Genomic DNA, 22,070 nt, shown 5'->3' with positions numbered 1-22,070 from the left:
TTAACTGAGATAGCGAGTCGGGAAAGCCACCAATGGACTCAGGAAGACCTGCCGAATCGAATGATATGTGACATGACCTCCTTTGACCAATTTCGTGACCTGACCTGACCTGACCTGGGCGCTGACCTGACCGTGACCTGAGGTCAACACCCTAAGTTGACCTCACCCAAATAAAAAGTATATCATTCGACGCGCCTGAGCGAGGCAAACACGATGCTGCCAAAATCGCGGCTCTGCGCCCGTTTTTTTTGCGAAGTTATTCACCAAACACAGAACCGTACTTGGGGCACTTGACCTGAACTCAGAGGTCACCGGTTGACCTCGGACCTTAAACTCGCTAATCGGGTCTCAACCGCTGTGTCTCGTAACGGCGCACAGGCTCGTTTTTCCCGCGACGCGCTAGCTCCATCAGGGGCGAAACAGCGAGGGGGGGTCGTTCCGCCCCGCCCCCCTTCGGCCGGCGCGTATGTAGAAAATCAATAGGTCCAGCCAGCCCCAGGGCCTGGCGCTTGGAATGGATCATGGGAAAATGACAAATTGAATAAATAGGCGTGGCAGGAACGGTCACCGGATAGAGCATATTTTCATCTGGATTTCGCTTAGGTATAGCCTGCTTGAATCATAAACGATAAGAGCTAGACAGTGGCCAGTGCCCCGATGAATACAGGAGAAAAGGCGACTGTCGAATGCAGACAATGCAAGGAATAAGCCTGGTTTCAGATGCAAGTAGAAAGTGGCCGTTCTATTTAGGGGAATAGTGCTGATAAATGGCAATCGCCACTCTGAATAAAATATTTTCAAATTTGTTGTGCATATGTTATAAGCTATTTGTCACTCAATTCATGAAAAAAACGTTTTCGTTGAATAAAATTCGCGATGCTTTTATCCTTGCTTTTATCCCACGACTCGCGCCAAATTTAGCGAGCTTGATTCTGCTGGAGACGCGTCGCGTAGCAACGGCCAGCCGCCAGAAAGCTCGCGCCGGCGCGTTTCATTCGTTGGCTGGAATTCCGCGGGTGCTGTCTGTGCGTCTGGCGGGAATGATCTGGAACTGCGAAGCTAACGTGAAGTGATTCTTCTGTTTGTACCTGCATCTTGAACGATGGGGGAAGTCATGCATTATATGAGACCCACTAAGGGATTTGGAAGTTTCTACTTCGACCCGTTTTACCAGTGTACGAGCCCCGGTAAGTGATTCAGATTTCAATTTTCGCTATTTTCGTTTTTTTTTTGCTGTTTGTCGTCTGGTGGTGATAACTGGCTGGTGAATCATGATGCGATTGCCAATTAATGTGGAATGCATTGGTAAATTATCGATTATTGTTATGGTCCTGTATTGTGCGCGAGGACAGAGTTCAAAATAATAAATGACCAATAGTTACATAACAGTTGTTGTATTTTCGTTACCCTTGTCAATTGTTATGCCAAACGCCTTGGACTCCCCTTGAGTTTGAGGCCTTGACGTTGATCTTGAGGCCCGCCGCCCCACCACGGTCTGAAGGCTGCTGGAAGGGGACGGGGAGGGAGGAACCGCCGAAAACTATTTGTTGATGTAGTGCATCCACTGGTTTTTGTTGGAATTAAAATTTGATAACCCTTGAGAAATACGCTTTCCACGTCCTTTCGCGGAACCATTGATAATCATTGAAGCGCAGGCTATTCTTTACGCAAATATCTATATGAACCTTGGATTTATTCACGATCCGGGCAACATCCGTTTGGCGCAGCCATCAAAATCAGTGCGGCGTCGCTCCGCGATGTCCCCTCCCCTTCCCCACCGTCACGGGAGCGACCCCCTATCGGCGCCCGAGCAGTGCGCCGATTAGATAGCGGGTATCGTGGCCCGAACAGGGCGCGGCGCGACAGGTACCGGCGAGTGGGTCACCTGAGCGCGACGCGGCCGGAGCTGAGCGCGAGCTGTGAGCCAGTCGGGAGCTCAGGTCGCCGTGAGCTCGTCCAGTGCTCTCCCCGCTCCGAGTCGCCGCCGAGATGCCTCGAGGAGGCTCGCACGCGCCGCCCCCTCCCCCTCCCCAGCCGTCGCCGGCCGCGGTGGCGGCGGCGGCACCGGGTCCGGCCCCCGCACCAGCGCCAGCGCCAGCTCCAGCGCCAGCCGCAGCACCAGCGGCGACCCCGTTAAACGACGCTATGAAGAATCTGTCCGTTTCAGGTCCGTCGGAGCCCGACCTGGACCCTGCCCGGCAGGATGGCCGCTCCACCCCGGCCGCCTCCTCGCCCGGCTCGGCCGCCGACGGCCGGCTGGCTACCGACAAAGTCAACAACCTGGCGCTGCTGAGGCTGATGGAGCGCACCGGCTACAACATCATTCAGGAGAACGGTCAGCGCAAGTACGGCGGTCCGCCGCCCAACTGGCAGGGCCCGCCCCCGGCCAAAGGCAGCGAGGTGTTCGTCGGGAAAATCCCCAGAGATCTGTTTGAAGATGAGCTGGCGCCCGTGTTTGAGCGCGTCGGCAAGATCTACGAGGTGCGCCTGATGATGGACTTCAGTGGTACCAACCGCGGCTATGCCTTCGTCATGTTCAGCACTCCGGCCGAGGCCAGCCAGGCGGTGCGTCAGCTCAACAACTACGAGATTCGCAAGGGCCGCTACATCGGCGTCGTCAAGTCGGTCGACAACTGCAGGCTCTTCGTCGGCGGCCTGCCCAAAAACAAGGTGCGGGACGAGATCTTCGAGGAGATGTCCAAGGTGACGGACGGCGTGGTGGACGTCATCGTCTACAGCAGCGTCACTGACAAGAGCAAGTCTCGCGGCTTCGCGTTCGTCGAGTACAAGAACCACAAGGCGGCGGCGATGGCCCGCAGGAAGCTGATCCCGGGCCGGATCCAGCTGTGGGGACAGACCATCGCCGTCGACTGGGCCGAGCCCGAGCCGGACGTCGACGAGGAGACCATGTCCAAGGTGAGAACTGCTGGTGGAAAATGGGGCTGGGTGATGGTACATTTTGGTGCTATTTTTGTTAGTATGTGCCTGATTTTTCTGCACCTGTTCTTTTCATGTATTCGGTTTCTGGGTGTTCCTGAGTGGATATTTTGCTGCTCAGCAGATATGCGATCGTAATGAGACGTTCCATAAAACCTGCAATATTCGTTTGTTGCTTTGGGCTTGATTTTCATCATCTTCCTATGTTTTCGTTCCAATTGATAATGCTGAAACTCTTATGCAAATTGGGACAGCTTTTTGATTGGGACAGACAGACCAAACTCGACGCCGCTAAACCCAGCTCTCAGCTGGGGCGTCCTATGATAGATAGCCTCGTGGACATTCCTACATGCCGACGCGCCTCCCAGTGTGACTAATCTGTGTTGAATGCCGTCGGCGTCCGTCCACCTATGCAAACAGCCGTTATTTGACCTGCCGTGACATCACTCATTCGAGACGTGCCATTTTATGAGTCACCGTCACACAGCTGGCTAAGATAAGTTGAGGTGGTTCGTCCTCACTAATAAGCACCCTGTCTGCACTAAAAGCCAATGCAGTATGAAGTGCACAGGTATAATTTACTTGTTTCTGGCATTTCGGAACTTAGCTCGCGTTTTGTCCTGCCTGTGCCACACCAAACGGCCTCCAAACTCATTTCCTTCGCCCTCGCTATTTGCGGTACGGTGTTGGCCAAATATCCGGAATTGGCGTTCCGCCGCGACTGGAGTTGGTTCTGCTCGCGCACGGAGCGATAGAGCGGGGCGGTGACCGGGCGACTGGCACAGGTGTTACTCAGGCCAGCTCGATTGACTCAGTACGGACTTTGTGTGGTATCAGTATTTGCCAACCCGTAGAGCCCAACTGTGTGGGGAGGTGGTAAAATAGCGTACCACATTTTCGGAAATTAGAGACTGATACGGTACGGACTGAACATGGTCTGGGAATAGCTGGCCATGGGAGTTATATGTAGATAACCACTCACATTGTTATGCTGTGCATGGTCTCAAGCTTGCATGCACATTTTTCTCCTCGTAACTTCATTCACTTTTTTATTTGCGCTCACCGAAGTCCCAACTGGCAGGAAAACCATGCATCTAATCAAGTTGATAAAATGGATAACTAGTGACCAATAACGCTCCATACGAGAACAACGTAGAATGTCAGCAACTATACCTCCACGTCCACATGTCTACACAACCCGGCTGCTGGGGGTCGCCAAACGCCTTGCAGTACATCGATAGCCGGGCTGACGGCTGTCCCGACCGTCTCGGCTTTACTGGGCCGGGCGGCGGGCGTATCTTATCATCGGAGACGGATCGTGTGTCATGAGACTGACGAGGGCGCTGGGGCAGTTGGGGAGGGGCGGGGATTACGGACGTGGCCGGGACATGGGGTGATGCGTCAAAGCGACGAGACTGGCGGGTCCGGTCATCGCCCCCCCCCTCCTCCCCCGCTACTGCTACCGCGTAACCGACACCCTCTAGTATCCCCTGCCTCCTTCCCCTCCCCACCACATCCCCACGCACCGTCGCGTCTCCCCGTGTCGCCCCACCCCACCCCATCCCACCCCGCCCCACCCCGCCCCGCCCCGTTGCGTCCGAGTTCACTCTGCTCATGCCACCATTACTATACCCCAGTGCTATGACAGAGCGACATGCCGAAATGTTCGCGGGCTACCGCTACCGCTGCCGACCCTTTTCTTTATGGCAGTTTGGTTTCCTTTGTGTTTGTGCACCAATCCCCGAAAGTAAACTTACTGGCTGTCGTTAAAGGGACCCTCCCACCTTAAAATTAGATTTGAGTAGAGATAGCCAAAATGGGGTCCCTGGCTCACAATTACCGGTTTCGGCACTCACAACATCGAGAAATGCCTTAAATCGGAAATATTGAATTTCAAAATTGCAGCATTTTGATTCAGAGGGGCTAATGCTTAGGAATACCCCTCTGAATGTGTGACGTCAGCGCAAATATGTAACGATTTTTTAATGTTTGACTAAAACGTTTTGTAGCACGCGGTGGTATATGCTATTTCCACGCAACATCTGCCGCAAACGCCGCACTTCTAAAATAAAGTCGCTAGAAAGAGCGGAGATCCCAAAAAAGTAAACAAAAGTAAAAGTCTGATATCTTGAAAACCGGTGAATATTTTTCGGTGAAATTTGGTAGATATTCGTTTTCGCTCTTTCTAAACTGAGCGACATCACTTTCATGCCAATTCATAAACTTTTTTGAAGGTGGGAGGGTCCCTTTAACACGCTGATTTCGAGTGGGTTACGATGACAAATGTAACGGTGAATGCACTGCAAGAATGTAGGATAAACCACACAGCGATTTCCAGCTCGTATTGCTCATGCTTTCAAGTAAATGAGTAAGCGAATGAATACGAATTAGGCAAATAGGTATATCAGATTACCTGATCAAATCACTAATGCATTCTAGGCTACTGAAGACTTGTCCTGCGATTCCTCATGTTCAGTATTATGACAGTTCACAGTATGTACCGCTTTTGCCGGGCATTAGACACTTCAGAAGTCGCTCCCTCGTGCCCCTGTCAGCTGTTCATTAGCGGCCAGATGGTGCGGTTTCAAGTTCGCACCCTCAATGACGGCCACACCGCCGTGTCAGCTGATCGCTGTCAGTTGACACCACACAAACCGAGCGTAGTGGTTGTCAGGGAAGCGCGGCATGGGGGGGGGGGGGGGGGTAACGCCGGCGGCGGTGGCTTGTTGTTTCTGCAGCGGCCGGGGATCGAATGTCAGAGGATAGAATTAGGACAGTTCGCTCGGCCAGTCGCGGCGACGGTCAGTCACTGGTGGATGATCGACTGGCATGGTAACGGGCGGAGGGCCGTGGTTGAATCTTCGACTTTTAATACATGCTGCAGACACCTGATAAAATAGGCAATGGTCCGATCAGGTGCAGGGAAGACGCGAAACATGCGCACCAAAAGTGAACCCAACGCACTGTAGGTAGACCGACCTGTAGCCTGCACCAAACTGGTGTAAATGCTGCCGGTACCGAATATTTTAACCCTCGCCCGTAAACGGCGATCTGCCACCTTCGCCCATGCAGGGGGGGGGGGGTGCGACCCCCCCCCCCTTGGCGTTTGAAAACGGAGCGTCGTAGAGCTTAGCGGAAAAGACCAACGGATTGCACTCGCCGAGATCTCGCGATTGGTGGTATATTTTTTGGTCCTAGGTCAACATTTGACCTACTTTTGACCGGTCAAAGGTCAAATTTTCGGAAAAATAGACTTTTTTTCAACTTTCCGCGGCGATTGCGGCAAAACGGTGGGAGATATCGACTTGAAACCTTCACTATCGTGTTCCTTGATCAATTCTCTATCGTTTGGTATGTATTTCGTTTCCCTAGCTCTAAAAATGGCGCGTTGGGAGCGCCGGAAGTCGGCAAGGTCACAGTCGGCGGCAGAAATTCGAAAAATCAAAATTTAAATTTTTGAAATCTGATTGTATTTTTGGATTTGAGAGGTCCATTTGCTCCCTATAGAAGCTAATATTGCTGCATATTCCCATTGAGGTGACAAGAATTAGCAAAATAGTGGTTCGGGCGCTTTTCAAAAATAGTACCGGACGCTGTTCCTCTTGTGACGTCATAGCTCCGTGACCTGACCTGACCCGGTCAAGTTTCTTATACCATATGATAGCCAATAATCGCCCCAACATGCATGGGAAGTTTCATCACGATCCATCAACCGATGTCCGTACCACCGGCAGGAAACCTCGGGCGTTGGCACTCAGTTTGTGAAAATCCGGCCGGAGGCTGTTCCCTTTGTGACGTCATAACTCCGTGACCTGACATGACCCGGTCAAATTTTTTTTTATCAAAAGATGCGCAAGGCTTGCCCCATAAGGTACCCAAAATTTGGCGACGCTGCGCGCCGCCGTTTTTGCACTATTTCCGAAAAACCTCAGGGGGGGGGGGGGGGTTGCACCAACCCCCCCCCCCTACATGGGCGAGGGTTAACCCACCCCTGCACCCGCCCCACAGGTGACAGTGCTGTACGTGAGGAACCTGCTGCTGTCGACCACCGAGGACCAGATCCGAGACGCCTTCAGTCGTGCCGCTGACGGCGGCGTGGAGCGCGTCAAGAAGCTCAGGGACTTTGCGTTCGTGCACTTCTCCAACCGGGACAAGGCGGCGCGCGCCCAGGAGAAACTCGACCGTGAGTACTCGATAGGATTGATCAATTTCGATATTGTTGTGTGCATTGCCATTGCCTGTTACGTGGTTCACTGGTGGCTCATTGCCTAAATTACGGGTGGATTTTGAGACGAAACCTGCAAAAGCAAGGATAAACGAGGTTATTTTAAAGGTAGTGTGCCACCTTTGAAAGATTTCCCATTTTATTTTTCCTAGGATAAGAAGCTTCTGTTTTTACCTAATATCGCAAAAAAAATCAAAAATGGGCCTGGAATAGTGCCTTTTTCGCCTAAAAGTTTTTCGGTTTTTAGATATGTATAACAACTGTAGTGGACTCACCTGCAAACAGGCGTCGGGCAACAATCGCGAATGCGGCGCACTTGTGACAATAAGCAAAGGTCATTATAGTGTTACGACCATACGACGTACGGGAATGAGTTATCAGCTGTCTAATCGTAGACAACACAATGTCGAGCCTTAAACTGTAAGCCCGTATTGTATTGTTTCTTTTATTTGGCTGTCGAACATTATTTATGGTTTGAAATATGATTTTATGTAAAATAATTGATATGAAAAAGCCGTCTTATAAGTTATGACCCCATTTCACCACACGCAAGTGGCAGAAATGACAATGATCAGCTGACGCATTTTTCTTGGCCGAAGTCAGAGCGCGCGGCCCGACGCACCACGCGTATTTGGAAATTCCGACCTCGACGAGCATCAGAAGCCACCTAACAGGCGTGTTCGAAACCGCAGGAGATGATGATGAACGGGTTTATCGAAACTTGATTGGATGAGCATATCGGTAATAGCGATTTCAGTGTGTGCATTTATTGTTCATAGTGGTGTGAAATGTGGTTGGGGTACGACCGACAACCCGTCGGGGCGAATTTCGCACTGGGGTACTCAAAATTTGAAGAATTTAAGACGTTTCCATGAGTTTTGAAGGTATGGATAAGTTCTAAAAATCCGGTTCTCCTTATCTGGGCCATTAACTCCATACGGTCCAAGAAAGCTGGCACACTACCTTTAAGCCGAACAAGATCAGAAAATTGGTCTTGTAAATGCAGTGCGTGCCTTACACGTAGTTATAGTTGCTGGGGCTATTTCAGTCTTGTAATATGTAGAATGTGTAGGGGAAAAAAAAAACTTTGAATAATTAGCCATATATCCCGGTATAGGTGCCGTCTTTACGAAGGTTTAGTTATTTACCAGCATAATTAATATCTTTTTCTAGACAACAATCGTACCGATCTTTACGGTCGAACTGGTCAGTAACGACACCATAACTAAAGTGACTCAAAGACAGCATCTGTTCTCATAATGTGCATTGTCTCTACTAAATATCTTCTCTCCCAAGGTATGCATCAAGCACTTGCGCCTGGCTTAGAGCACGAATTTCCGCCCTCAATTTGAATTGGCGTCTTGTCTCGGGGTTGTCACGGCAGGCTTATGGCGAGTTCAACAGGGACAGTCACACTCGGGAGCCAATGGTAGATACTGATACGGAAGACTGACCTGAATTGACAGTTCCGGGCTCCAACCAGTGTTCTTCCATCCTCGGGGCATTCATTGGCCGGCTTCAACGGTCCCGACAATTGTTCCGATTTGGTGTCCGTTTTCAAACTAAGCCCTCTTTATCCTATCTGCAGAATTAATATCAGATTATGATATCACAATTTGTGGTTTTGTTACTCGTAAAAAATATCACCGTCTTCACTTGTCTTCTAACGTGCCCCACCGACACACACGCTTCACCAAAGCACGCGAATCTGTCACTACTGAACGGGTAAATGTCACGCGCCAGTACCGTCCGGTGACCGCCCGAGGGCACGACTGACCTCGCGCGGCAGGGGCGGAACCAGGCATTATTCTGGGGAGGTCTGATCAGTGGTGGACTGACATTTTTAGGGGGGGGGGGGTGGTAAAGTGACTGTTGAGCGCAGCTGACCATGACCAGTGGCGTCTCCAGGAAGGCTGGTGTGTGGGGCGAACGGTGATCTCATGGATGGGATAACGAAGAAGTGAAACTGGTGACTTGTCGCCAACTTGGCTTCTGTCACAATGAGTCATTGATGTCAATGATTTTTTTGCGATGTTTTTCTGTTAACTTTGTATTGTCCACTCCTTAACAACTTGTGTGTCATGCAGGCTTATTTATAGCTCATGCCATCCTCGGCCTCCTCAACACTGAACCTTGCCCTCACTCCCGGACATACGATTGCCATTTTTCGGCCCGGGTAGACCGTGTGGCAGCGTCAGTGCTGCAGTACGAGCAATGGCTCGCGAACGCACACAGAGGCTGTTGACATTGTGCTCAGTCGCGTCAGTTGTGAGCTGTTTGATTAGGCCCGACATCACGGCTCTGGTATGCAGAAAATGACTGGTGCCTGGCTTGTAAGATGGTTGCGAATTCCTCTGCACTTGAGAGGTGTTCTTGATAGGGTGTAAGCGATGGGAATGTCTTCAATCTGAACTATGCTTACTGCTGTCTACAAAAAAGTAATTTCACTCACTACCCGAACTTAACAGGATATTTATTCTGATGCATTGTCGAAGAAGTTATTACGAGTAAGTTGACGTCTATCAAAGCAAACCGTCATCCTTTCCTCAAGTATCACCAGCTTTAAAACTCGCTGTAACGTAAGCCCATCCTTTCTCTAAGCTCACCACCATTACCGACCTCCCTACCCAAGTGGCGTCCCCCGTATCACCTGCACTATCAGCCGGCCTGGCGTCCGTGCGGCTGGTCGGACCGTGCTGTATGAGGAGCACTCTGTTCTAATCATCGCTGCGGACCCTGCCCGGCCATCTTGAGACGGCGCTCGACTGGCAGTCGGCTAATCCCGGTCATATCAGTCAAAAGGCTCTGCTGATACCTGGGGGGCTGAGACAGGGGGGGGGGGAGTGCAGGTGAGGTCGGCGCTCCTAGACTCCGCGCCGATACGCCCACGGTGAAATCAGCTGAGTCAGCGGGGCAGTGCTTAAAACACTGCGGGTATAGCGAGCTCGGACCAGGGTTCGTACTCGGCTCGGATGTTTGAACCGGAAACGGAGACGTTTCTGAGCAAGTAGGCGAAATGGTGTGGGATACGGCTGGTTCCGAGGTTGACGCTTTCTTGTTGAATTACGTGCGTGGTAGGGTGACGTTGTTCAGAACAGGTGTGTTTCGATTGTTGTTTTACGCCACACGTATCCGCTGGTTTGAAAAATGGTCACCTCTCTGTGTTTTCCAAATCATATCAGTCGAATTTCAGCGATCAACGTTCTTGGTTTTATTGCTGCACTTCTATCGTAGTGCTGGATTTATCGTACTTTATATAAAATCCTCTTCCACCAGCCTTTTGCCCCCTATTTCTGGAAGAAAAATAAAAATTGACCCCCGTATTTTCCTCTCCCACAGACACCGAGCTGGACGGCTCGCTGGTGGAGGTGACGTGGGCGAAACCGATCGACAAGTCTCGCCACGACCGGTACAAGGCGGCCGCCCACTGCCCGCCGGCCGTTTACCAGCCGCCGCCGCACGGGTTTGTGGGGGACGCCCCCTTCTACGTGCCCACAGGACTCGGCAGCCCCGGGTGAGTTCCGTTGACGGAAGTGCGGTGTTTCATTGAATAGATATGATCTGATCTGGCGCCTTTATCCATATTCTCGTTTCTATTGGATGGATTGGATTGTTCTATTGGATTTTGTTTGTTTGTTTCACATAATGGTCAACATTGCGTTTGGTGTTCGCGGCTGCTCGTTTCCTCTCCTGTCTGCTAAATATTCATTACCGTTTAAAGGAACACTTAACCGTCAGCCTCAAAGTTCAGCCTAATGATACACATTTCCTCTCAAATGCGAGATGTCCGTCGGTCTCGTTAAGCTTCTCATATGAAAGGGTAAACTCACCCTACAACTTTCAGTTGGATGCTTTTCGTTGCCACTTTTCTGCCCAATTATGAGATGATCACCAGCCCTGCCTGTAACCTCTCCCCTCTCCCTCAGCTCTCCCGGCTCAGCGCTGTTCCGCTCTCCCAACAAGCAGCGGAACCGGGGCGCCGCCGGCGTCCGTAACCGGAGCTTCCTGTCACCGTCTGCCGCCGCCGCACGCGCCGCCGGCGGACACAGGAAACCCGTCGAGGTGAGTACGGACTCGCGAGCTGTCGTTCAGTATCGAGCTTGTCTTATTTTACTAACTTGCATGCGGAAGCAGTAAGTTTTGTTTTTGTTTTAGCGTCCTACTTTAGTTGACCAACCTACTTCTAACTTTCAACTACCCAAGGTTTATTTATTTATTTATTTATTATGCAGCTATTTTATTGCATCACGTAGTCTAGCTACCAAACCAGCGACTAGTACTCTGCGTTCTTTATTTTGCGATCGTCAGCCGCTGACGTCGGTTTTGCAGATGCGGGCGTTTTTCGATTATGTGCCCGACATGGAGTTCGTTCTCACTAATCCGTGCACTCTGAAACCGATGAGGAACGCCGCTCAGGTAGTCGCGTGGTCTGTGCTCGTCCCGTGAATCGTCCCGTTTTCGCAATTTGCCGCCCTCGTGAATCGTTCCGTCTTATTTTGTTGCATTTGTGAATCGTCCCGCTTTAGCAAATCATTTGGGAAGATGTTCGTCTTTTTTATTTTTTGTTAGCTTTTATTGTGATAGCTCGACATCACGTGTACTTATCATATGCTCATATAAATACTTGGCTCCGACTCGCAAGTACCATAATAATTTTAGTTCCTAGTCCACAAATAAGCACGGGGAGCAGACTACTGGCTTGCGAGTCTGATCATCCTGGCAGTATTGCGTTCTGGTTTTCGTTTTGTCAAGTGTTAGGCTGCCTGCAAAGGCTTTTCAGGTCAGACTTCAAGTATGTTTCTCCCTTTGAAAGTTTTGGGTTTCTGTCAGTGCTTGTGTTTCACTTTTCAACTGCTGCAAATGGCAAAGGTTTATATTCGCAGCCGCTTTGGTCCTATCATGCACATTGCACAGCTTGGTGTCTTTCATATTGCATTTGTTTGACCGCATGCGTACAAGTGGCTTGTTCACATTCGATAAAGTCCCTAGGCTGGATTTTTACTGTCACTTTCATCCCTATCGTTATTTCTTGATTTCACTCTAAAATACGTTATCTTCCTACATTTTCACATATTGCTTCGTTCTTGGTTTCATGGGTCTTCATGTATGTACGCATGAAGTAGGTTGTATTTCTTAAAGGAAGGCTTTAATCAATTTGTAGGTGTAACTGGAAATTCCTAACTTGATAAGCTTACTACCGCCATCCACCGATTTCTCAGCTACAAGCGTGACAACGCTGTGTCTCATCACACCTCACTGGATCTTCCTCTGAAAATTTTTTATCTCCCTCTGCGTATTCAGATTCTGGTGGACCTGTGCATCAACAACAAATGGGGCGAGCCCCAGTACCAGCTGCTGTCCACCTCCAAACAGACGCCGCAGGCCGACACCGTGCAGCTCTTCATGTACAAGGTCGGTCACTGCGGGTCATGCAAGGTCAAATCGGTCAGAGGCTAGCACTTTAATCGAAGGTGTATTTTCAAAAATCGATAGCTTGGAAATGCAATTTCATTTGGCTGGTGATGCCAGCTGTTAGTACCCGACAATTGAGACGTCTATCCCAGTGGCATATTGCCTCTTAGTCAACGTCACATTCATTACATAGGCGCCATCAGGCTTAGCCATGCTGGGCTTCCCCACAAAGTACCGAGTCGTTTCCCCGTTTTCATGCCACCGTTTAACCATTTCCCGTGTGATTACGTATCTGCCCGATAAAACCCTTTGGTTATCATGTGTGCTGACGCAATGGCAATATCCAGCCACCGTGCACCTGGCATATCGATACGGTTCTTTGGTCACCAATGTCTTTCTGAAGGTGTCACTTAACATCAGCATTAGCGTTTGCCCCTGCCGGCTACCGATACCTTCATAGTTCAGTGCTTGCACTCATCAGCGCTTGTGGCGTATCCAATGCACATAATATATTTTGCATGCTTATTTGTCCGTGGCCTCTGGCACCTACATCTTACATATTAGGACATCCGTCGTTCTCGTATGTCCTGTGTATTTTATATTTGCTAACATAAGAGTGTTATACATCTGTTACAGTTAGACTAAGCATCTTTACACACCTGCAGCGCTCATTTAGTAGTCTCAACACTCAACACTTAAGTCCCTACTCTCTAACCGTGCTGCCTGCCGACAGGTGACGATCCCGACACTGCCGCCCGAGTACAACACGTTCCAGGGCTCGCGGCTCAGCCTGTACCCCGAGGAGGCCAAGGTGCTGGCAGCCGAGACGGCGCTCAGTCAGCTCGGAGTGCCCCTGGAAAACGGTGAGTTATCTGAGACAATCCCTGGAAAACTGTGAATTAGCGCTGATTGCCTTTGGAAAACGTTGAGCTAGCTCGAAGTGTTTTATACCTAATTGTGGTGTGGCATAGTTGCATCGATCGAGTCGATCGTGACCGCCTTCAGGAGCTGAAAAATGACTGATTGTTATATGTGATGACCTTACAGACTTATTTTGGTGAATGATTCATCGTTGGATACAGACAACAAAGCACTGAATTACTTATTTGGCGAGATAATTTGTCGTGATGCTTGTCGAGGCTCATTGTTTGCTGGTGCTCCTCCGCCTCCGCCGCATTGGAGCTAGCATACGTGCTGCAGTTCTCAATGCTATGAAATGAAATTCAGTTGACCTTGTGAGGTTGAGATGCTCCCATCTTGGGCAGCTGGTAACATCATTCGATAATTATTGGTACACCTCAAGCATAGACCAGGCTAAATATGTAGTGGTCTACGGCTTAACCTTTACCCGTACCCGTCAACTAGTGCGATACTTAAGTGCCGAATTGCACCGTTCTGCGCATATCTCAGTGCCCGTAGTGTTCTCACTCGTCTGACCTCTACCGTACCCACTTTGCTCGCAGGCGAGGGACCCGGCTCTCCGCCTCAGGCCATGCTGCCGCGTCCCATGGTGCCCAACGGGGCCTTCAACGCGCCTTCCCCCAACGGCAGCCCGACCGGCTTCAACGCCTTCCAGTTCTACAACATGTACAACCCCTGCCCCTTCGGCAAGATGATGCGTAAGTAGCGCTGGCTAGCTTTGAGCAGGATGAAGGTTGATGGAACTAGCAAAAGGTCGGTGGTTGAAAAGTCCGCTTTGGTTTTCGCTTAACAGTAATTGGCACGAAGAAAGGTAGACGGTTGAATTAATGGATTCATTATTGCAACCTTCAATCAAGTCGCTAGTTTTCCTCATTTTTTTCTCTTTATCTTCCCTCCTCCCCCTCTCTGTCGCTCTTCTAGCCTGTTTCCCTTCTGTCTTCCTCCCCCCAGTTTTCCCTCTTCTCTCTCTTCAAAGTGCCCTCTGCTGACCTCGGCCTATCTCGTTGACAGCGTTTGAGCACCACGGAATGTACGACGGTTACGGCATGGGCAACCACCACGCGCACCCACCGGCCATCTACTGAGCCTCCCCCGCGCTGGCACGGCCGGCGCAGACGTCTTACGAGGCGAGCTTTGCGCGTCGCTGCTTCAGAGAGAGTCGTTGGAAGGTGGGAGCCGTCGCCGCTATGCGGTGCAGCTAGGGACATTGTTACTGCGGTGAAACGGGGCGCCGACAAAGAAGTTGTTGCCGAGGCGCAGAAGAGAAGAAGAAGAAACGTTATTTGTTTTCGTGCACACAGAGTGTCGTTGCATGCGTTTTAGGAAGAACCGTTTATTTTATGTTCGCACTGTGTGACGTTTCGCTGCGGCGGATGACGTCAGAGTGACGTCACTGCGGCTCGCAGTGGAGCTTGTGGGCCAGTGTCATGTAAAGTGTGTGTGTGTATGTTGTTGTATGGTACTGCTGCCTCGCGTGGTGGGTTGGCCGTCCTGGGAGGGGGGTCCCCCCTCGGGCTGCGGCAGGGCAGTCACGGCTGCCGAACTCCAGTGGCAAATACTCAGTCGCCAGACGGCGCGCCGCCCGGCCCGCCGTCTGGCGGCCGCCTGTGAAAACAACGTTTTGTGGAGAGTCCGCGGTGAGTCGCCGTCGGCGCGCCTTGTTCTGATTTCACAGCTCATCAGACTTAAATGATCGGCGCATTCGCCGCGTTCTGATCGCAGCAAATTCACCGCTGACCTCTAGATAAACTGTCACAATGTTACAATTTCCCCGCTGAAGATTTTAGGCCATCAACTGATTGGACTGGGTATCGGGGAGGACATAATTACTGGAGATTTGTTTGAGTGTTGCCACACGATGTTTGGAGTGCTGCCAAATGTGCCTTGGATTCGGTGTCCATCACCGAAAGGCCGCGACTCAAGTCCGGCCTTGCTCATTTAGAGGTAATTTCGGGTGATTAGTTTAGATTTGCATATTCCGGGATTTGTCCAGCTCATTTATTGGGGTAGAATAAGACGCAGTGCGGCCCGCCTCGGGTATCACAAGCCCGGGCGGTGCCGACTTCATTGGGCATTGTGCTGGGCGCTTTTGACCATTGTTACCATTCCAATATCCCTTTTTAGCCATGCCCTTCGCGGCATTTTTAACAGCCACTTTTGTCATTTGAACAGCATTTTATCTGGGCTTTTTATCCACTTGACGTATGCTTTTAACTGCCTGTGACTATCATTGTCACTCTGAAGCCTGTTTTCGTCTATCACTTCTATCTTATCAACTGTCTCGCTTACAATCGGTCCCCTGCTTAGGCTGGCCCCGCCCGGCAGTGCCCTTCCTTGGTGATTGCTTTGATCGTGCATCAGCACGCTGTAAGATTAGGTGTGTATGATAACCAATGGTTGGCGATGGTTGGGACTGTCGTTCTCCGGCCCCCGCGCCCCAAGATCGTGCGGCGCGGGGAGCCGTGACTGTGCGCGCGCGCCGTGGTAATCAAGCCATGAACTCCGCAATACACGTTGCTCACTCGCTGACCCGTGTTTGTTAGTGAATTCGGCGCTCGTGGATGTGTACAAAGCTGATCATCGGAAAATATAGTTAACAGATAACAAAAGAACAAGACAACACCGATATCAAAACGCTTCTTGGACTTGAGATCGTAACGGGGTGAACGTCTGTTCAGGTCAGCTCTGCTCTACGCCCCGCGAGCTAACAAACAACAGTGCTGAGTTAACACGACCAAGAGCTGAGAACTACGGCCCTCGCTGTTGACAGAATTTGACGTATTTGCGGAACTCATCAAGTTGTTTTGAGACTTCGATAGTTATTCAACGCCCGTTGATATCCCACGCCACAAGTCAGGAGAGTTTCTCAAGAAAAGCGCCTGCTTCTACTTCCACGATAAGCTTGAAACGAAACCAGTATCCTAACGTGCAGATCCTCTACATCACCCGCGTCTCAAACACACCTTCTACCTGGGAGGACAATATGTATTATGTCACCGGAGTAAGATCGAACACGCGCGCGCGCGCGGCACTGTGCGCGGCCGGCCGTTTTGATTGCGCCGTTCGCCCCTGAGTGGTGGGGCGGACGGCTGGCGGCGGCAGGCGGCGGCCGCCCGGCCGGCCGGCACCCTACCGATTGCACTTACGGAGCGGGTCCGGGAGCGGACCCAAACTCCATCGCTCTCGCACGCGCCTTTCCCAAACACGACACACGCACACACGTGAGGCCAAGTACGAAAACCCACATTGTCGACGGCGCGCAGCGCCGCCCAACGTCGCCAACGAGGCGGCACAGTTGCCCATCACAAAATGCTGCAAAACGGGGCATGCCTAGCGACCAATGAGCGCAGCGGGCGCGCGCATGCGCACATCAGCCGGTTTCCGAACCAGCAGAAACAATGGCATCGTTCAAAGGTATCTGGGGGCGAGAGGCCGCGCGCGGACCGGCCCCAAGGTAGCCGGCCGCCCATCAAAAGCGCAGCCAATCAACGACGAGAACGCCAGTGACGTCACCAACGACAAGGTGAAAAATGGACGAATGGTTTGTGCTGGTATATATAATATAATCTTCAGGCACCGGCCGCGGTCAAGTCCACGGACCTCGTCAGAGAAACGTCAAACTGCGCCGACGGTTGATGGGAAAGACATATAATGGTCCAAGATCTCTCTCGCTCTCGTTCACAACTCTCTCTAAACTCTCACTCTCTCTCACTCTCTCGTTCTGTGCGGGCGCGGAGGTCGGGCGGCGCGCGAGGGGCCCGGTCTCTGTGCGGCGGCCCGGCGGTACAAAATGACGGCAGCCGACCGGCCTCCGTCGGCCTCCTGAGCTGAGAGGGACTAGACTGGGCCGTATCACAAAATGGGGAGGGGAGGGCGGGCAGTGTCCCTGCCAGGCACTTGAGGCCCCGGTGGCGCGGCGGCGCGCTACCGCGCCGGCGGCGGCGGCGGCGGCGGCGGCGATCGCGACAGCAGCATGTGCGCGGCGCGGTCCATCTGCTCTGGCGTCATGTTGATGGCCTCCTGCAGCTCTCGGCTGGCCGTGCGCACAAACTGCGGGTCTGCGCAGAACGCGCCCAGGCCCTGGTCAGTCAGCACCTGGCGACAACGGAACCGAGCCTGCTTTTAGCGGAACGTACGGCACTGAACCGTGCGGGAACAGCTAGTAGTTATTAGAACTGCTACAGCTGCTACGAAGCGTTGCTACTGCTGACTACCGGTTAAGTTAATCTACTGCTACTTTTTCTACAGCGGCTTACATGACGAATATTGAATTTACTACTAAGAAGTTGTGGGATTATCTGCAACCAAACTCGCATCAAGCCAGTGCGGCTTATTACCAACTTCCAGAGTTAGAGCACATCAGTCTGATCATTATCGTTTCCAACAAGCCCATCACAACTCTACCGTTTCAACTACTTATCCCCCACCCTTCGCGACCCCGTCGGCACCACTCACCCTTCCTACGAGGTTATCAGCCGACCCGACCACCTCGGAGAGTGGCCGGTCGATCCTGACGTGCTGCTGGTGTGGACTGCTGGGAACTGAGCGAGACAGCGCCACGCCGCCGCTACCGACACCCCCGCCGCCGCCGCCGACACCGGGCATGTCAGCGCCTGGCCTCCAGTGGCTGCTCGGCACTGGAGAGGTGATGAAAGAGTCAGTATCGACGAGATGGGACAGGGAGGGCGGGAGGGAGCGAGCAGAGCAGGGAGAGAGGTATCTGGGTAGTGGGCTCAGTGGGCTAAATGGGCTTATGATTACAGTATCATGATAGCGGAGGGAGTTATGTTATCAATCAGTATCTTGTAGCATGAGTTCACGTGATCAATCAGGGATGAACGGATAATAAGCACAGTCTTGTGCGACGAATGAGCGATGCGCCTCACAACTAACTACCTGCCTTGCTTCTATAATTAAGCACTAAATTGCTAACGTGCATGCAAAGATTCTTTCTCAGAAAAGGACTAATACAGCGCTCTTGCAATTGACACTTGACGAGTCACAGTGAAGAGAGACTTGTATCTCACTACTTCTGGCTTACTCTCGGTACTAAGACATAGCCATGGCATAGCAATGCAGATATGACGAATAACAATACGTTCAATGCTCGCTCACTATAATAACGAAATTCGAGAAAAAAAAACAGATTGCCAAAAACAAAGACGCAGTGCAACATCGATCAAGCAGCGCACACGAGCAGCAAATACTCAGAATCAGTGGCTGGAACATTGCGGTGCGTGACCCGTCTCTCCGTTGTGAGCCTGCCAAGTTCAGGACACACGCTTGCTGTAGAAAGTCAGTTGGCTGGCAGCTAGCTGGACGAAAACACCAAGCTTTCAGCGAGCACACAGCGCCAAAGCAACAAAGAGGCAAGCAGATTGCAAATGCAGACAAACACACGCTTATGTCAGCGAGAAAAACAGGAAGACCAGCCAACGAAAGACCAGCGGCAGCGGCAGCGGAGGGCCCGGCTTCGAGCCCAGACATAGACCGGACAAATGGAGAGAGCTAGAAACGACAACGAGAGTTGCCTCGAGCTGCCATCCGCTCCACCCTGGCCGTCTCGACCTGAAGTCACCCCTGCTGACCTAGGCCGGGCGTGGCCGGAGGCGGTGTCGGCGAGAGACTGGTCAGCACGAGCGCCTGTGTGCGCGCCAGCTCTCTTAGTCCCTCTCCGAGCAGTGGAATGCAGTGGGAGCTGCTGCTGCGGCCCGACCTGCCGACCGCCGCGCCGGGCCGCGCAGACGCCGTCAGTCACACGCACACACACACGGCACACAGACAGACAGACGGCGCGCAAAGACACTACGCGCGGACGGGAGGGTTAGATGGTCAGAGCACGGCACTCAGTTGTCAGATCACGGCACTCAGAAAAAGACAGGTTAAGAGGTAATCAAACTAACAAGGGCTGTGAAATAAAGAAAAGTCCCAGGGAAGGGGAAACAGGATGTGCTTAGTTTAAAAGTAAATGTTGTTTTACGGGGGGGATGTGATGAGTTGGATAATTTGGTGACGATTCAGATGGAAAAGGTGATCAGAAACTGTTAGAAACTAAACTAAAAGGGCACTCCAAATCGGCAACTAAAGACGACGTGCTGTGCGGTCTAATTCAAACACTCCCCCTTACCATCATTGGGACTCAAAAATTTAGACGAAGGTCTGGAAAGTAGCGCAATCTGGTGAGACAAATGACAAATGAATCACTAAACGATGGATACACGAGGAAATCATGTTCGATAAACTAATATCACGGAAACAACCAGCGTTGTTACTTCGAAGTACCAGACCTCAGCTCATCTGTTTTGTTCAAACAATCGGAACTTAATTAACTAGAGGAACTAACCCTAACTGAGCGAAACTCTATCCACGTATCACATTAGCCAGTCCAGTCCACTAACTCGGAATTTTCCAGCTCAGGCCAGGTAAATATTCAACATCGGGCTTCAAAACCAGTAGGTGTTAGGCCTTGTTCTCGAACGAATTCAAACAAAGACTTCGACAAACTGCCCAAGCTCCCAAGAAACTATCACACGAGCAAGATGGTGTCGATGCCGCACATGGGAACTGGAAGTGTAGCACACCCACTGTTTGCACAAATAGGTTATCGCACAATTGTAACGCAGTGTCTGTATTTTACATGTGACACATATGCTACAAATTAGAATGCAATACACATTTACCTTATTGCACAATTGTGCCGCAGTGTCTGTAGTTATTTTACATGTGACACGTATTTTACAAGTTGAAATGCAATGCACGATTACCTTACACCATAGCTAGAGATCATCCGTGCTATAAAACAAATGCAGTAACCGGTGTTATTACATGGTTCGTATGTAAACTGGGCGTGTGATAATTTTGACTGTCGACCGCAATATTCACCTAATTTCTTCCCGAGCGGTTATATATTTTTGTTATTGACACTATGACAACGGGTAATGGTTGTCCGCGCGTGTTTGAATCCAATTTTAATTTTCTTCTGAGCAGCGACACATTCATTTAAAGTGACATTTCTAAACGAGTTGGGGTACGCCATGTAAATAAAACGTATGAGGTAGGGGCAATAAGAAATTGCCTTTTGTGACGCCACTGTAGCCCTCTGACAAATATCTCAACAAGCATTATTGCCCTCGGCTACGCCTCTGGCAATAAAGCCTGTTTCGGTCCTCACCTTCGGGCTACAGTAACGTCACATAGGGCAATATTTATTTACCATTGCCCGCTACCGCATACAGTATTCATATATTTCCTTGACATTTACAACATCCATCCCACAACACTGTTTCGCGCATCCCTACTCCACCGACCAGATTACATTTCAGTGTCCCAAAACAGCCCGCATATCGTTGTATGCGGGCTGTTTTTTCTCACCTAGTCGCCGGTTGGAGTGTCTGGAGCGGTATGGCCTCTCCGTCTCCCGAACTGCTGCGACCCACCGCGCCGCCGTTCACCGGCAAATGATGCCCGTTGTTGGTCTGTCGGGTCGGTGGGGACAGGTCAAAGGTCAGGTCAGGGGGTGAATCCCGGTAGAGGCATCAAGCGGTGGGTGCGACTGGAAAGTAATAAGTAAGGGCAGGGATAAGTAGCTGGAAAGTGGTAGTTGGGTCAACCCACCCAAGGTCATGGGTGGGTTGGGCTCGTTGGGTAAGGTCAAAGATCGGGGTAGGAGAGGAGGCAGTGTTAAATCAGGTCAGAGGTCAGATTAGGACTGAGTGGGTGCAGAGTGACAGGTCGGGTCATGGGTCGCTGCTCGGATAAGTCACACTCACAGTAATGTAATTCAGGTGGGGCGTGACATAATGTGGAACTGAGGACAAATCGCAATTAAATGGAGAAGGCTAGATTGACAGAGTTCAGGACTTTCATCAGCCGGTTGATAGTCACGGCTCACCAACCTTATCGGGGAGGCGGGGGCGATAGAGCTGTACTGATTTGAACAAGGGTCTGTTCAGAAGCGCGATGTGTTACACAGTTACTCAAAGACTGGGAGTAGAAGAGCATAAGTTTCTTTTAAAGCATTTTCGCTTATAATATTTCCACTAGCAAATACACTCACCAACTACCAAGTCACCATAGTCCTTCGATGCTAAGCATTATCATGCACAAATAAAACAACTAACGAAGTGCGCTAGGTGAGGCTGGTGAATAAACTTGCATCGGTCCTGTTCGCAAATTAAAAAATCCACACTGCTGCTCTGCCAAGGTGTCGATCTTTTACACATAACTAGGAGTCAGTCATGCAAACACAGCAAAGTTAGGCGCATGCAGACAACAACACACCAGCAGCAAATCAAACAAAACAAACATAAAAACACGACACGACAGGTAAGACACGGGACCAGACGATTAGGGGAAGAATCATAGCTCGCACGCCACATAGAGCGTCAAGCATGGGTAGTCAAATGCCACGACACGCGCTAGAGGGTTCGCCACGCGCTAACGTTGGCTGGAGGCACAGTAGATGGATACCTCTGGTGGGGCGCGCGACTGTAAGCTATAACAACGACACACACACACAGACAGACAGACAAACATCGCAGGGACTGCCAGTCAGAGGAGACTAGAGGGCGAGCGG

At 51.0% G+C, this 22,070-nt stretch overlaps 2 protein-coding genes across 24 annotated transcripts in view; one reads left to right on the top strand and one right to left on the bottom strand.

Moving 5' to 3' along the window:
• Positions 1–962: 962 nt before the first annotated feature.
• LOC122389243 (probable RNA-binding protein 46) lies at positions 963–16,022 on the top strand. 2 transcript variants are annotated; one of them, XM_043381099.1, is made up of 10 exons: positions 977–1,187; positions 2,168–2,916; positions 6,946–7,120; positions 10,502–10,676; positions 11,089–11,224; positions 11,492–11,578; positions 12,464–12,574; positions 13,308–13,437; positions 14,038–14,193; positions 14,507–16,022. In XM_043381099.1, the coding sequence occupies exons 1-10, from the start codon at positions 1,103–1,105 to the stop codon at positions 14,578–14,580; spliced, it is 1,878 nt and encodes a 625-aa protein (XP_043237034.1). In that variant the 5' UTR covers positions 977–1,102; the 3' UTR covers positions 14,581–16,022. The 2 variants fall into 2 exon arrangements, with proteins under 2 accessions (XP_043237035.1, XP_043237034.1); XM_043381100.1 differs by lacking the exon at positions 11,492–11,578 and having other exon boundaries at positions 963–1,187.
• A 437-nt stretch (positions 16,023–16,459) lies between these two features.
• The window catches only part of LOC122389241 (muscle calcium channel subunit alpha-1-like), a 122,126-nt gene continuing 116,515 nt past the window's right edge, over positions 16,460–22,070 (bottom strand). For 13 of the 22 annotated variants that reach the window (XM_043381094.1, XM_043381086.1, XM_043381085.1 and 10 more), the window contains 4 exons: positions 20,867–20,970; positions 19,084–19,211; positions 17,951–18,132; positions 16,460–17,590 (listed from right to left, as the gene is read on the bottom strand). In XM_043381094.1, the coding sequence (XP_043237029.1) occupies positions 17,420–17,590; positions 17,951–18,132; positions 19,084–19,211; positions 20,867–20,970 (585 nt within the window). In that variant the 3' untranslated portion in view covers positions 16,460–17,419. Of the gene's footprint in view, positions 17,591–17,950; positions 18,133–19,083; positions 19,212–19,622; positions 19,655–20,866; positions 20,971–22,070 lie in introns of all 22 variants that reach the window. The other 9 variants (XR_006257938.1, XR_006257939.1, XR_006257935.1 and 6 more) reach the window with 3 other exon arrangements.

This window comes from Amphibalanus amphitrite, unplaced genomic scaffold, assembly GCF_019059575.1.
Source record: "Amphibalanus amphitrite isolate SeventyFive unplaced genomic scaffold, NRLGWU_Aamphi_draft 000350F_arrow, whole genome shotgun sequence".
In the NCBI taxonomy this organism is placed as follows: domain Eukaryota; kingdom Metazoa; phylum Arthropoda; class Thecostraca; order Balanomorpha; family Balanidae; genus Amphibalanus; species Amphibalanus amphitrite.
Note: the sequence above shows the minus strand (reverse complement) of the source record. Positions and strands in the feature narration are given on the sequence as shown.

Bases quoted from the DNA above. Each gene is read 5' to 3' on its own strand.
- LOC122389243 (XM_043381099.1), top strand. From the start codon at position 1,103: ATGGGGGAAGTCATGCATTATATGAGACCCACTAAGGGATTTGGAAGT. The intron at 11,579-12,463 runs GTAGTCGCGTGG...CTGCGTATTCAG, and splicing joins CGATGAGGAACGCCGCTCAG to ATTCTGGTGGACCTGTGCAT. The intron at 13,438-14,037 runs GTGAGTTATCTG...CTTTGCTCGCAG, and splicing joins CGGAGTGCCCCTGGAAAACG to GCGAGGGACCCGGCTCTCCG.